At 43.1% G+C, this 15,300-nt stretch overlaps 1 protein-coding gene across 30 annotated transcripts in view; it reads right to left on the reverse strand.

Annotated features, from left to right (window-relative positions):
- UBAP2L (ubiquitin associated protein 2 like) overlaps positions 1 to 15,300 on the reverse strand; it is a 56,761-nt gene that overhangs the window by 28,073 nt on the left and 13,388 nt on the right. For 18 of the 30 annotated variants that reach the window (XM_037997897.2, XM_037997900.2, XM_037997892.2 and 15 more), the window contains exons 5-10: positions 10,908 to 11,076; positions 10,373 to 10,468; positions 7,610 to 7,655; positions 7,084 to 7,196; positions 2,680 to 2,732; positions 958 to 1,043 (exon numbers count right to left, since the gene is read on the reverse strand). In XM_037997897.2, the coding sequence (XP_037853825.1) occupies positions 958 to 1,043; positions 2,680 to 2,732; positions 7,084 to 7,196; positions 7,610 to 7,655; positions 10,373 to 10,468; positions 10,908 to 11,076 (563 nt within the window). Of the gene's footprint in view, positions 1 to 957; positions 1,044 to 2,679; positions 2,733 to 7,083; positions 7,197 to 7,609; positions 7,656 to 10,372; positions 10,469 to 10,874; positions 11,077 to 15,300 lie in introns of all 30 variants that reach the window. The other 12 variants (XM_037997896.2, XM_037997894.2, XM_037997893.2 and 9 more) reach the window with 1 other exon arrangement.

A 15,300-nucleotide genomic window follows, 5' to 3' on the forward strand; every position in this document is an offset into this window, starting at 1 on the left:
GAGGCAGTCTTGTGGAACTGAGCCTTCAACTTGTGGGGTCTGCACTAACTCTGGGTAATGTCAAACTGAATTTTTGAGCTATCAGGCCCAGGTCTAGAAAAAATCCAAGAAGTTTCCAGGGAATTAAAAATATTCCCTGAAGAGTGTATCTCCTACCACTGATCCCTAGAGATTCAAATTCTAAAATGTTTATTAGCTGGATCCTGCTGATCCAAAGGAAAAAAGCGACCATTATAGTCAGTGGGCTCAGAGAACAGGAGAAGAAACTACTGAACGGTTCTAAAAAAATCAGAAATAAATGAAAACATTTCTACTTTTGGCTCTTCTTTCCCTGACTTACTTCAAGGCAAGTTATATACTCAATGCTGGTGATATGAAAGGCTGATCTTTGTAATTAAAGTGCTATTTGTGGGGAGAATCAACTTTAAAATTGTAACATATAAACTTCCATTCAGTAGATTAACTAGTACTAAGTTTTAGAAGTCTCTCCATCAACTGGCCGGGCACGGTGGCTCACGCCTGTAATCCCAGCCACTTTGGGAGGCAGAGGTGGGCAGATTACCTGAGGTCAGGAGTTCGAGACCAGCCTGGTAAACATGGTGAAACACCATCTCTACTAAAAATAGAAAAATTAGCCAGGCGTGGTGGCACATGCCTATAATCTCAGCTACTCGGGAGACTGAGGCAGGAGAATTGCTTGAGCCCAGGAGGCGGAGGTTGCAGTGAGCCGAGATCGTGCCACTGCACTCTAGACTGGCTGACAGAGTAAGACTCTATCTCAAAAAAAAAAAAAAAAGAAAAAAAAAAGAAGTCTCTCCATCAACTTAAGAGGAATGTAATGTAATTTGGTTATCATTATTACTGACACCATGGGAGTTTACAAAGGCCAGTGCCACTCCTCCTTACAGTTAGCAGATATGTTTAAAGAAATGGTAATAAATTCTACTGCACACTTGCCTCTGACCAGCAGTGATTGTCACATTCTCCGCAGGCAGAGGCACTGAAGACACGTTAGAGGCAGTGAAGATCTTGGTCTCAGAAAGCTGGAAAACAGAGGGATTAGTCACTCTTGGTGTCAAGGATGCTACAGTCAGAAACCTGGCATAGGTAAGGGGAATTAAACATCAAGAAAAGGTGAAAGCCCTATAAAGAGAAAACTATCTACCCTGAGGAATCCTGAATGGATTGACTTTCAAGCCGTTCAATATATCCTCAATGGTTTTAGCCAAAGAAAGAGTAGAACCAAGGAACCCAATAAAATATAGTGAAGTCACATGATCATATGCATACTGAGCTTACAGGGATACTAGACAAAAAAAAAAAAAAAAAAAGAAAATCCCTCTATATTTTCCCATTACAGTTCCCAATTCCCACCTCTACCCAAAGCACACTTGTATTCTACTGCTCCCTTCACAGCTCCACCCCTCCCAAAGAAAGATCATAACCAAGATGAAGAAATAAAAGAAGTTCATTTTTGACTTTTGAGCAGTAAGGGCCCAAATACTGGTGAATTAAGGTTTTTTTCGGAGATCGTTTTAACTAGATGTTATTTTTACCTTAATATTTGACTTTGTGACATCTAGTCTTTCCACTATTAAGGCATCAAACTTAGGTAAGCAAATGCAGGGATTAACTTTTCCTACTATTCAAAAGTTGATTTGGGTTTCGGTTTTATTTCTTGATTAAAATCGCTAAAGCACAGAGAATCCACTCTCCCCTTAATACCCAACACCATGTATCATTCTCTGAAAGTTGCTTAAGCAGACAAGCCAAATCTCAGAAAGGAACATAATTTTCCCATTTTCACAAAGCAGTCTAGTTCGTTGATTATACAATAGAAAATAATCACCCTGTGATGCTGATGCCTCTGAAATTTAAAAAACCCAGAACTGGCAACCAAAACAGTCTTCACGTCATTTCCTCTTATCACAAAAGCTGTCTTGCCTAACTACGCGAAAGTATAGAAAAGTACACAGATTAAAAATGTTAAAACAAAAGTTTATCCACGATCAATGAAAACCATAATTCATAGCAAAAGCTTGACTGTGACCAGGAATCAGCAAAATTCTTACTCAGGTAGTATTCAAATGAATTCATAGAGCTTGTTTACGTGCCACCCATCTATGAGGTTTCCAAGTTGAGTCAAGCTGGCAGATAGCTTGACAGATATTTATCTCAATCACAATTATACAGTTGGGCTTCAAATAAATACAAGGGTTCCAGAGTCAACCAGATTACAAGTTTGAGGATTTGGTACCACAACACTAGCTTTGTATCCACTGCCAATCCATTACAGGACCTTAAAGGAAATACTTAAAAGCACCAAGTAGTCATGTACCACCAGCAGCTGTTACTCAATGCACTCCCTGCCTAACTCCACTTCTGGTGCCCTACCCAACCACCAATCTCTTCCTGGGATAAATCCGACAATCAGATATTGGACTTACACAAGTGCACTTGCCCTTTCCATAGTGTGGTTCCACAGAGTCCTGTTCATGCCCAGTCTCCTTCATATAACATATGTGAAATGTTCTGGCTCAGAACACTATTTTGGATGTAAAAGTTTTGGGTCAGAATCTTAAGGGTGAATTTTGAGGGGTAGAAACATACCCATTTTCTATCCCTAAACAACACTTAGGGATAGAAGGCATTAGTGAGGAATGACCTGGGAATACCTACATCTTCATTCCAATCTTCAGTCCCCCACTCCTCTGTTGCAGTCCTCCACGCACCTGAGAATAAAGAAAAATATTGAAGTAACTTCACTATTAAATGCCAGTACAAAACGTGTAGAAAACATCAATGTATTAATTTTTTTGGCTGCCAAAAGTATGACTAAAATTTAGTAATCAGAAGGCGGCCAGGCGCGGTAGCTCATGCCTGTAATCCCAGTACTTTGGGAGGCCGAGGTGGGTGGATCACTTGAGGTCGGGAGTTCCAGACCAGCCTGACCAACGTGGCGAAACCCTATTTCTACTAAAAATACAAAAATTAGCCAGGCGTCGTGGCGCATGCCTGTAATTCCAGCTACTCAGGAGGCTGAGGCAGAAGAATGGCTTGAACCTAGGAGGTGGAGGTTGCAGTGAGCCGAGATTGCGCCATTGCACTCCAGCCTGGGCAACAAGAGTGAAACCCTGTCTTAAAACAAACAAACAAAAACAAAACAAAACAAAAAGAAATTCTTGGGCTTCAAAGATAGGGAAAACCTCTTTAGAAAGGGATACCTCAGAGTACCAGGGTTTTAATAAGATGATGATTTCACAGCTACTTTCAGTTTTTGTTATAAAGCAGGGATGGGCGTTGGGGGCGGCAGACAGACAACCACCCAATGCTCGAAGCAGTATCTTTAAGGCCCTCAGGTCGATTTAGTGGTCAATTCAGTGAAATGGCAGCAACCAATTTAAACCATAACTACACCTCTTTATCTAGTATAAGACAAAAAAAACTGCAGGCAGTCCGAAGGATAGTAGCACTGATAGAGAAACACAAATGGTTACCACCTAATAGTGAAAGAGCAGTGAAGAAGGGTGGATTTGAAACCCGAACTGAGGGCACTGAAAACTATCTGCTATGAGAATTGGATTAAAAATGCATACTCAGCAGAAGTCAAGTTTATAGATCTTATTGGTTTAACTATATAAGAAAAGCCCCATATAGAGCTGTTCTCTTCAAAAGATAATGAACAAGACTGAAAAATCAAGTATCAATGATATTGTCCTAACCCTACTCATATAGAACTTGAAATCTGACCTGCTGTGGTCATGGCACAGACAATCGGAGTATACACTCTCCTTGTGTTTGTTGGTAAACCAAAGCTGGGATACAGTTTCTACTGGAGAAATCCAAAAGCAATCAAGCCACCTTCCACATTCCTTTTTTGTGCTTCATGTATACATGTACTTTCAGAAAGAAAAAATGCCCTTTCTTAAAAAATAAGGGTGAGAATTTCTTTTAGAACCAGGATTCTTCCCTTTAGCCAAAGGCATAGTAAAAACAAGAACCTGTCTAAAGAAGGGACAAGAGCACCCTTATTTTCTTGCCAGGATAATATATATTAAATAACTCTTCAATCCTTCCCTCCTACTGGAAAAAGCTTGTAAGAATGAAAAGTCTCACATTCAGATACTGCGCCACTGAAGAGAAGTATTCTAACACCACATTAGAAGTATTCTAACACAAAACCCATCTAAAATTCTTCTAAACATTGAATAATGCAAAAATATTATTTATTAAAGGAAAATACATTCATTGTAAAGACTTCCCCAGGAAAATATTTAAATTGCACCAGGGAAATCCCAAACCACTTAATAATGACAACATTCACGAAACCAAAGTCCAATATCAGTACAGACAAGTTACAAATCAGATTATTTTCTCCTCCTTCATTGATACCACACTTTCTTCTCAATGACATCCATCTTATCCTGGCTCGATGGAATCCAAGATGAGTTAGCACTTATACACAATCCTAGAGTTAGATGTGATCTAACAAGTTATCTAATCTAAGCTTTTGATGCAAGAATTTTTTTCTGCACACTGATGACTTCAACTGGGATGGAAAGGAGGAATGTAGATACCTAACTGATATGTTCCTATTCAGGATACACGGTCATGGCTGAAGAAGAGAGATCTAAGGAAGCATTAAGGAACAGTAAAGATGGAAATGCTCTAAACAACAGACGAGGGTTTCCGTTCCATTAGCAGAAAGCAATCAGTGTAATTGTCAAATATTCATTAAGTGAACAGAAAGAAAAGTGGACACAGAAAAATGAGTGGAAAAGGCAGAAAGAGAAAAAGAAAGATAGAAAAATGACCTATCCACAGATATTACAGCTCATAAAAATCTACAAAAATGTCCGGGGCAGTTAGGCACCTGGATGTATCATACCAGGAGCAGTCTCAAATTTCTGGGGATAATTTGACCCCTCAACCCCAATGAAATTAAGTCCTGAAACAAAAAAGAAAAGAAAAAACCACCAGTGAAATTTTGCTTGTAAATGAGAATGTCTGCCCAAATACATAATTCCCATTGTACCTGTGGAAATTTTAAGGGTAGGCTTGGATTTTTTTTTTTTAATTTAAAGGGGAAATTGAAGTTTGCTATCAGGAAAACACAAAGAGACCATGCATGAAGGTATGTTCATACCATGAAATTAACAATGGCCAGGTGTGGTGACTCACACCTGTAATCACCAGCACTTTGGGAGGCCAAGGCAGGTGGATCACTTGAGGTCAGGAGTTTGAGACCAGCCTGGCCAACATGGTGAAACCCCATCTCTACTAAAAATACAAAAATTAGCCAGGCGTGGTGGCGTGCACCTGTAGTCCCAGCTACTCAGGAGGCTAAGACATGAGAACAGATTGAACTCGGGAGGCAGAGGCTGCAATGAGCCAAGATCGCGCTACTGCACTCCAGCCTGAGTGACAAAACAAGACTATCTCAAAAAAGAAAAACAGAAAAGAAGAAAAAAAAAAAAAAAAAGGAAATGAACAACAATGGGAATTCATGAAGCTATAATCAACACTTTGACGCTAGTAAGATGATAGTGGCATCACATTCAGCCACAAATCAGATTTCCAATTCCAGCCTTCCACATCTGCTTCCTTTTCTACTCAGTAGAAATTAATACACACACTTTACCCTTCCCTGTGTACCCAACCAGATCCTTACTGAAGACAGCTAAGGCTAAGGACTAGGACCCGATGCCTGAATTTCCATTCACAACTAAAAACAAACTTTTCAACTTCTGCCATCTTACCTGCCAAAGATAAAAAGCCAAATACCCAGGAATAAGCTAGAGCTCAAAAACAGTAACTTATTTGTTATAGACTGCTACTACCGCCTCTACAAAGCCATCAATAGATGAATGAAGAGCAGTTCTAATGTCTCCAAAGTATAGTAAGTTAAACTGTAACAGGACATTTTATAACTAAACAATGCAGAAATTCAAAGATACCTATAATTCAACTTCAGCCTCCACCCATGAAATATGTTAAAAATGAATTTGTAAGATAGCAACTTGGCGAACAAAAAGCAGACAACATTCAGAGTCTCAGGAATAATATATTGTAGGAAAAAGGTGAGAAGCTATTTGTGCCAAAGGCTCTCCTAAAGGCCCAGAGGTCACGTATCTGAGAAAGGCGACAAGGCAAATTTAAACAGGTAAGGAGTCAAAGAGCCTACTTCAGGCCCTACTCATCCCCCTTTGTAAGAGGAGAAAAAGCCTTAGGCTCTCATGTGTTAGCTCAGCCAGAATAAGGCAGCTGTTCAAGAAAGTACACCAGAGTTTTCTTACTAAAATGAACTGCTCTTATTAAAAGTGGCACACGTATCCACCCCCAAACACATCTTAGGTGTATACGACAGCTTAACATATCCTTAAACATTTATACCCAGCCCAGACACAGGCACCAAAGTCAGTTAACAAAAAAGTAATCTTATTCCAATCCTGAATACTCCATCACACCAAGAAGGCTGTTCAACGGGGCACCAGAAAGACTAGAGAGATTTCAAAATCTTTTTATTCAGATACTGATGTGTCCCAAAAATAAAGGGAAAAAAAGGATAGTCTTATCTCAGTAACAGAAAACAAATAAATGGATAGTGTGGACTTTGATTCTGGGCCTTGTTCATCTTTACAAGCAGTGGCTTGATTAATTCATTCTGGCTATCTTTTCAAAAGGCAAAGCTACCCTAACATAAACACTAGAAAATACACTTGGACCTAATAGCATGCCATAGTATAATTGAAAGGGCATGGACTTTCAGGGTCAAACAACACTGAGTTCAAATGCTAGCAAATTTATAACCTCTCTTTCAGCCTTAGTTTTGTCATCTGGAAAGTGATGATAAATATTGACTATTTCATACAATATAAAGCAGCATTAACTGAAATAGCATGCGTAATGTGCCCATATGCACGTTACATAAACAGTACACATAGTAATACAATTGCCAGCCCTTTCTCACCCTATCTCCATAACCAAATACTATTCCTCCACATTTTAATGTAACTATAACCACAAAAAAACTATTTCCTTAGATTCCCCGAGACAAGAAATGAATGATAAATGGTCACTCACTCGTCCCATCATCTGGTTCAAAGTGGCCAGTGTTGTTCCACGTATTGCCGCTACTATTGCCATAGTTATCATCAGTATTGGCTGGCTCTGCATAATCAGCTGGGTTAAAGGTTCTGGAAAAAATAAAACTTAGAGTCTTTGACCTCTAAGCAGCTTTGGCAAATATTAACTCAAAGAATCAAAATCTTGACTGCATCCTTTCTAGTACAAATCTATCATGGCCCCATTCTATAATCCTGTGTGTTACCTACTTTTTCTCTTATCACTCTACCCAAAATTTCATGGTATAATCTCAACATATATCTAAGACATTCTGAGAAAATAACAGGTGTATTGATTCAAATAAAGATATATAAAATATAGGTAATGATCCAGGTGGTAAAGGTTTATCCCTAAGAAATGAGTCCTAAGTCCTCACATCTTTTTGACCATATAGTCTAGAAATCATTCTGATCATTCTGGTTAAGGCTCCCTACAGTAATTTTTAAGGGAAAAAAAATTAAGACATTAGATGAATGAAACTTACCCCATTCCTTGAGCAGAAAACCTTCCTCCTCGCCTACCAGAGCCACCTAAAGAAAGAATGACAAAAAGAGAAGAGAGATGTATCTTAAAAGTTGATATAAAACTTCCTTGCCAGGCAGGCATAGTGGCTTATGGTGGTAATCCCAGCACTTTGAAAGGCTGAGGGCGGGCCGGGCGCGGTGGCTCAAGCCTGTAATCCCAGCACTTTGGGAGGCCAAGACGGGCGGATCACAAGGTCAAGAGATCGAGACCATCCTGGCTAACACGGTGAAACCCCATCTCTACTAAAAAAAAAAAAAAAAAATACAAAAAACTAGCCGGGCGAGGTGGCGGGCGCCTGTAGTCCCAGCTACTCGGGAGGCTGAGGCAGGAGAATGGCGTGAACCCGGGAGGCGGAGCTTGCAGTGAGCCGAGATCGCGCCACTGCACTCCAGCCTGGGCGACAGAGCGAGACTCTGTCTCAAAAAAAAAAAAAAAAAAAAAAAAAAAAAGGCTGAGGGTGGGTGGATTGCTTGCATCCAAAAGTTCAAGACCAGCCTAGGCAATAGAGCGAAACACTATCTCTACAAAAAGTACAAAAATTTGCCAAGTGTGGTAGCACACGCTTATAGTCTCAGCTCCTTGGGGTGCTAAGGCAGGAGGATCACTTGAGCCCAGGAAGCAGAGGTTGCAATGAGCTGAGACCACACCACTGCAGTCCAGCCTGGGTGACAGTGAAACCTTGCCTCAAAAATACAAAAAACTACCTTGCCAGCTGAGGCAGCTCAGGAATAAAAAGTGGTTGATACTATCAGATGTTCTTTCTCTCTGTCCCATGTTACATATCAGTAATAGAGTAGGACTACTAATAGAGTAATAGAGGAGGACACGTCAGAGAGATTGTTCTTTTGCTGCTCAGACTACCACGTCCTCAAGCAAATACAATACTAGCAATAAAGACTAGAGGAAATGACATCTACCTTCTTTCTCACTCTCCCCTTCTGCAACCTCTAATATATGCATGAGACTTCAATAATTAACTAGACTTCATGTTAATTTGCTTTTAAACAAAGACGACCCTGGAGCCAAGTGCTGTCTCTCACACCTATAACCTCAGCACTTTGAGAGGCCAAGCAGGAAGAGCTCTTGAAGCCAGGAGTTTGAGACCACCCTGGGCAAGACATTAAGACTCCATCTCCACAGAAGCATTTAAAAATTAGCGAGGCGGGCGCATCACTTGAGGTCAGGGGTTCGAGACCAGCCTGGCCAATGTGGTGAAACTGCATCTCTACTAAAAATACAAAAATTAGCTAGGCATAGTGGTGCACGCTTGTAATTTCAGCTACTCGGGAACCGGAGGCAGGAGAATCGCTTGAAGCCGGGAGGCAAAGGTTGCAGTGAGCCAAAAATTAGCCAGGTGGGCCAGGCATACTGGCTCACACCTGTAATCCCAGTACTTTGGTAGGCTGAGGCAAGTGGATCACCTGAGGTCAGGAGTTCAACATCAGCCTGGGCAACATGGTGAAACCTCGTCTCTACTAAAGGTAGAGGCTGCAGTGAGCCAAGATGGAGTCACCGCACTCCAGCCTAGGCAACAGAGTGAGACTCTGTCTCAAAAAAAAAAGTGGCTGGGCGTGGTGGCTCATGCCTGTAATCCCAGCACTTTAAGAGGTCAACGCAGGCGGATCACGAGGTCAGGAGATCGAGACCACCTTGATCGACACCATCCTTGCTAACACAGTGAAACCCCGTCTCTTCTAAAAATACAAAAAATTGGGCCGGGCGGGGTGGCTCAAGCCTGTAATCCCAGCACTTTGGGAGGCCGAGATGGGCGGATCACGAGGTCAAAAGATCGAGACCATCGGCCGGGCGCGGTGGCTCACGCCTGTAATCCCAGCACTTTGGGAGGCCGAGGCGGGCGGATCACAAGGTCAGGAGATCGAGACCATGGTGAAACCCCGTCTCTACTAAAAAAATAGAAAAAAATTAGCCGGGCGCAGTGGCGGGCGCCTGTAGTCCCAGCTACTCGGGAGGCTGAGGTAGGAGAATGGCGTGAACCCGGGAGGCGGAGCTTGCAGTGAGCCGAGATTGCGCCACTGCACTCCAGCCTGGGCGACAGAGCGAGACTCCGTCTCAAAAAAAAAAAAAAAAAAAAAAAAAAAAAAGATCGAGACCATCCTGGCTAACCCAGTGAAACCCCATCTCTACTAAAAAATACAAAAAACTAGCCAGGCGAGGTGACGGGCGCCTGTAGTCCCAGCTACCCGGGAGGCTGAGGCAGGAGAACGGCGTAAACCCGGGAGGCGGAGCTTGCAGTGAGCCGAGATCTGGCCACTGCACTCCAGCCTGGGCGACAGAGCGAGACTCTGTCTCAAAAAAAAAAAAAAAAAAAAAAACTAGCTAGGCGTGGTGGCGGGTGCCTATAGTCCCAGTTACTCAGGAGGCTAAGGCAGGAGAATGGTGTGAACCTGGGAGGTGGAGTTTGCAGTGAGCTGAGATCGTGCCACTGTACTCCAGCCTGGGTTACAGTGCGAGACTCCATCTCAAAAAAAAAAAAAAAAAAAAAAGGCATACTGGCAGCCACCTGTAGTCTTAGCTACTAGGGAGGCTGAGGCAGGAGGATCACTTGAGCGCAGGAATCTGAGGCTGCAGTGAGCTATGACTGGGCCACTGCACTCCGGCCTGGGTGACAGTGAGACTACCTCTAACAATAAAAAGTAAAGCAGACCGCTAATGAATAAAGAGTAACCTGCCCCCAATATCCATCCCCCTACAAACTGATCACCTCTGCCTCGGCCACGGCCCCTTCTGCCTCTTTCTGTTCCTCTTCCAGAAGGCCCTCCACTCTTGGTGCCATCCAATCCATTTTCCTGACCTCGAACTGAAATAAAAATAAAAATTAAAAAACAAAACAAACAAACAAAAAAACCAAACCACAGATGGCCAGAGCACAGTCAACAAGATATATACAAATATATAAATAGTATGTAATATGGTATTGGGAATTAAAAAAACAATGAAGAGAAAATGAGCTGGAAGGATGGGAACATGTTACTCAGGGAATGGTAATGTGCCTTAACGGAGAGCTGCAAGTCAAATTTAACTTTACAAATGACTACAGGGTAATCTCATGCCAGACTGGTGGCTGTTGGTACAAAAGGCTACATGCAAGAGATGTCAAGGTCTCAGAAGAGATGATGGCAAGAAAAGCAAAAGGATAATATAATGGTTCTTGGGTCCTGCCTAGCAGGGCCCTGGCACATCCCTAGAGTCTAGACATTACTGACCCACAGCTGGTTTTGATAAAGCCCCATGCATACACTCTCGTCCACGGCTGGCACCTCTCCCCCGTCTTGGTGGCCCACCACGTCGCCGACTATAGTCTCTGTCCCGGTCTCGATTTTCTTTGCCTTCCTCGTTGGATTCCGTCTGGCCACCATCCTTCTGGCCTGAGACTCCCTTCTTCTTCCCGACCATCTCCCAGGAATGCTATAGAAGGGTAGAGCATTCATATCTAATCAATATGGAGGACACCAGAGATGAAAGCTGGGACAACTGATTGACTTAACCATTCTCCACTCAGCATCCATGTCTAAGACACTTCCATTAGTTTGCTTTTACTTCTGTTTAAATATTTTATACACATCACTACCAAAAGCAAAGTCCTTTATTTTTTTATTTTATATTTACTTATTTATTTGAGACAGAGTCTTGCTCTGTTGCCCAGGCTGGAGTGGAGTGGCGTGATCTTGGTTCACTGCAACCTCTGCCTCCCAGGTTCAAGCGATTCTCATGCCTCAGTCTCTCGAGTAGCTAGGATTACAGGCACACAACACTATGCCTGGCTAATTTTTGTATTTTTAGTAGAGACAGTGTTTCACCACGTTCGCCAGGCTGGTCTCTCGAACTCCTGACCGCAGGTGATCCACCACCTCAGCCTCTCAAAGTGCTGGGATTAACAGATGTGAGCCACTGAGCCCAGTCTTTTTTGTAGGGAAGGTACTTACAGGAAACAGATTGCCGGGATCACTTCCAAGAGGATTACAAAGACCTCTATCTAATTCAGTCACTTAAGCATATTAGCCAAAGGACCAAGTTATTGGTCCTTATCTTTCAAGTGTTATTTCCTGGGCTAAAAAAAAACAAAATAAAACACTAATTTCCTTCAGAGTCAGTGACCCACAACTTTTTATAGCATCATTCATACCAAATAAAGCAAAAAAGAAAACAATGTTTCAAAAAGTTACCTATGAATTCAGAATGAATGAGCAGCATTCTACTCTTGAGCACATTCTCTAATCTCACCCATAAATTTAGGAGGAAAACAGCTATAGCTACCTACCTACAGACACACACAAAAACACACACAGCAATTTCATTTAAAAGATCAGGCTGATGGCCGGGCATGGTGGCTCATGCCTGTAATCTCAGCACTTTGGGAGGCCGAGGTGGGTGGATCACGAGGTCAGGAGATCGAGATCATCCTGGCTAACATGGTGAAACCCCGCCTCTACTAAAAATACAAAAAAAAAAACTAGCCGGGCGTGGCACCTGTAGTCCCAGCTACTCGGGAGGCTGAGGCAGGAGAATGGGGTGAACCCGGGAGGCGGAGCTTGCAGTGAGCTGAGATGCCCCACTGCACTCTAGCCTGGGCAACAGAGCGAGACGCCTTCCCTAAATCAATCAATCAATCAATCAATCAATCAATCAATCAAGGTCAGGCTGGGTGGCCAGGCACAGTGGCTCACACCTATAATCCCAGCACTTTGGGAGTGGGAGGCCAAGGCAGGCAGATCACAAGGTCAGGAGTTTCAGACCAGCCTGGCCAACATGGTGAAACCCTGTCTCTACTAAAAATACAAAAATTAGCCAGGTGTGGTGGTGCACATCTGTAATCCCAGCTACTCAGGAGGCTGAAGCGGAGAACTGCTTGAACCCGGGAGGAGGAGGGTGCAGTGAGGCGAGATCGTACCACACCACTGCACTCTAGCCTGGGCGACAGAGCAAGACTCCCTCTCAAAGAAAAAAAAAAAAAAGAAAAAAAGGGCTGGGTGCAGTGGCTCACACCTGTAATCCCAGCATTTTGGGAGGCTGAGGTGGGTGGACTGCCTGAGGTCAAGAGTTCAAGAACAGCCTGGCCAACATAGTGAAACCCTATCTCTACTAAAAATACAAAAAATTAGCTGGGCGTGGTGGCAGGTGCCTGTAATCCCAGCTACTAGGGAGGCTGAGGCAGGAGAATTGCTTGAACCCAGGAGGCGGAGGTTGCAGTAAGCTGAGATTGCACTCCAGCCTGGGTGACAGAGTGAGACGCCGTCTCAAAAAAAAAAAAGAAAAAAGAAGGCCGGGCGCAGTGGGGCTCAAGCCTGTAATCCCAGCACTTTGGGAGGCCGAGACGGATGGATCACGAGGTCAGGAGATTGAGACTATCCTGGCTAACACAGTGAAACCCCGTCTCTACTAAAAAATACAAAAAACTAGCCGGGCGAGGTGGCGGGCGCCTGTAGTCCCAGCTACTGAGGAGGCTGAGGCAGGAGAATGGCGTAAACCCAGGAGGTAAAGCTTGCAGTGAGCCGAGATCTGGCCACTGCACTCCAGCCTGGGCGACAGAGCAAGACTCCGTCTCAAAAAAAAAAAAAAAAAAAAAGAAAAGAAAAAAGAAAAAAGAAAAAAAGATAAGGCTAGGTGTGGTGGCTCACACCTATAACCTCAGCACTTTGGGAGGTCGGGAGGTCAAGGCAGGAAGATCGCTTCAGGCCAGGAGTTCGAGACCAACCTAGGCAACGAAATGAGACTCTGGTCTCTACTAAAAATTTAAAAATTAGCCAAGTGTGATGGTACACTCCTGTTACCCCAACTACTTGAAGGCTGAGGCAGAAAGATCACTTGAGCCCGGGAGGTTGAGGCTGCAGTGAGTCATGGTTATGCGACTGTACTCAGTCTAGGTGACAAAGTAAGACCCTGTCTCAAAAAGTATATAAAAATAAAAATAAAAGAAGACCAAGCAACAGTCACAGCCCTGACCCCAAGAGATACTGATTATAGGAAGCCTTCCATCCAGATTTTACTTGCAGTGTTCTCCCTGTATTTCCTAAATTGTTATCAGTCAATTTAACTTTCCCCAGTGAAAAATGTGTATCTATGATACATTCCTAATTGCAAGACGGAAAGTCTGTGGTAAGGAAAGTAAGCTAAACACCCTTGCAAAACACTCTTCCTCAGGAAAACGAGCATTATAAACTAAAAGTTTTTTTAAAATGCTACCTTGATTTACACATACTTTTGCAAAAAACCTATACAAACGAAACTTCCAGGACAAACACCAACACTATCAGATTTTTCTTTTCTTTTTTTTGTTGAGACTTAGTCTCACTCTGTCACCAGGCTGGAGTGCAGTGGTGCAATCTTGGCTAACTACAACCTCCACTTCCCGGGATGAAGTGATTCTCCTGCCTCAGCCTCCCAAGTAGTTGGGGCTACAGGGCACCACTACACCCAGCTAATTTTTGCATTTTTAGTAGAGATGGGGTTTCACCATGCTGGCCAGGATGGTCTCCATCTCTTGACCTCGTGATCCACCTGCCATGGCCTCCCAAAGTGCTAGGATTACAGGCATGAGCCACCGCACCCAGCCTCAGATCTTTATTATCTTACCATCAAACTCAATCATGGCCCTAGTGCTCAGTAACAGCTACCTAATATCTAATCACTTTCAGAATATGGGCTGAGTATTAGATAATATAAAATTATTGACCTTATCAGGATTGATAATAGTAGTATGGTCATGTAAAAGAGTAGCCTCCTTTAAGGGGAAGCATGTTGAAGAACTTAAGGGAATCAAGTATTAAGTCTACAATCAAGTATTAAGTATAATCAAGTATTAAGTCTACAACTTCCAGATGCCCAAGTATTAAGTCTACAACTTCCAAGTGCCCACTGATGAGTGAACAAAATGCCACATATATGTACAATGGAATATTAGCCTTAAAAAAGAATGAAATTCTGACCCATGTCACAATATGGATGAACCTTGAAACATTACGCTAAGTGAAGTAAGTTAGAAACAAAAGGTCAAATATTACATGATTTCACTTATATGAGATATCTAAAACAGGCAAATAGAAATAGAAAACAGGGCCAGGGATGGTGGCTCATATCTATAATCCCAGCACTTTCTGAGGCCAAGGAGGGTGGATCACTTGAGGCCAGGAGTCTGAGACCATCCTAGGCAACATGGCAAAACCCTGTCTCTACTAAACATACAAAGTTAGCCAGGTGCGGTGCCACACGCCTGTGGTCCCAGCTACTTGGGAGGCTGAGGTGGGAAAATTGCTTGAGCCCAGGAGGCAGAAGCTGCAGTGAGTCATGATCACACCACTGCACTCCAGCCTGGGCAACAGAAGACCCTATCTCAAAAAAAAAAAAAAAAAAAAAAAAAAAAAAGGAAAAAAGAAAACAGAACGGTCTCACACAGTTCTGAGATTTGCTTAAAGAAAATAAGTGCTCGCCGGGCGCGGTGGCTCAAGCCTGTAATCCCAGCACTTTGGGAGGCCGAGACGGGCGGATCACGAGGTCAGGAGATCGAGACCATCCTGGCTAATACGATGAAACCCCGTCTCTACTACAAAATACAAAAAACTAGCCGGGCGAGGTGGCGGGTGCCTGTAGTCCCAGCTACTCGGGAGGCTGAGGCAGGAGAATGGCGTGAACCCG

The sequence above is a fragment of the Chlorocebus sabaeus genome, chromosome 20 (assembly GCF_047675955.1).
Source record: "Chlorocebus sabaeus isolate Y175 chromosome 20, mChlSab1.0.hap1, whole genome shotgun sequence".
NCBI classification, from domain to species: Eukaryota; Metazoa; Chordata; class Mammalia; order Primates; family Cercopithecidae; genus Chlorocebus; species Chlorocebus sabaeus.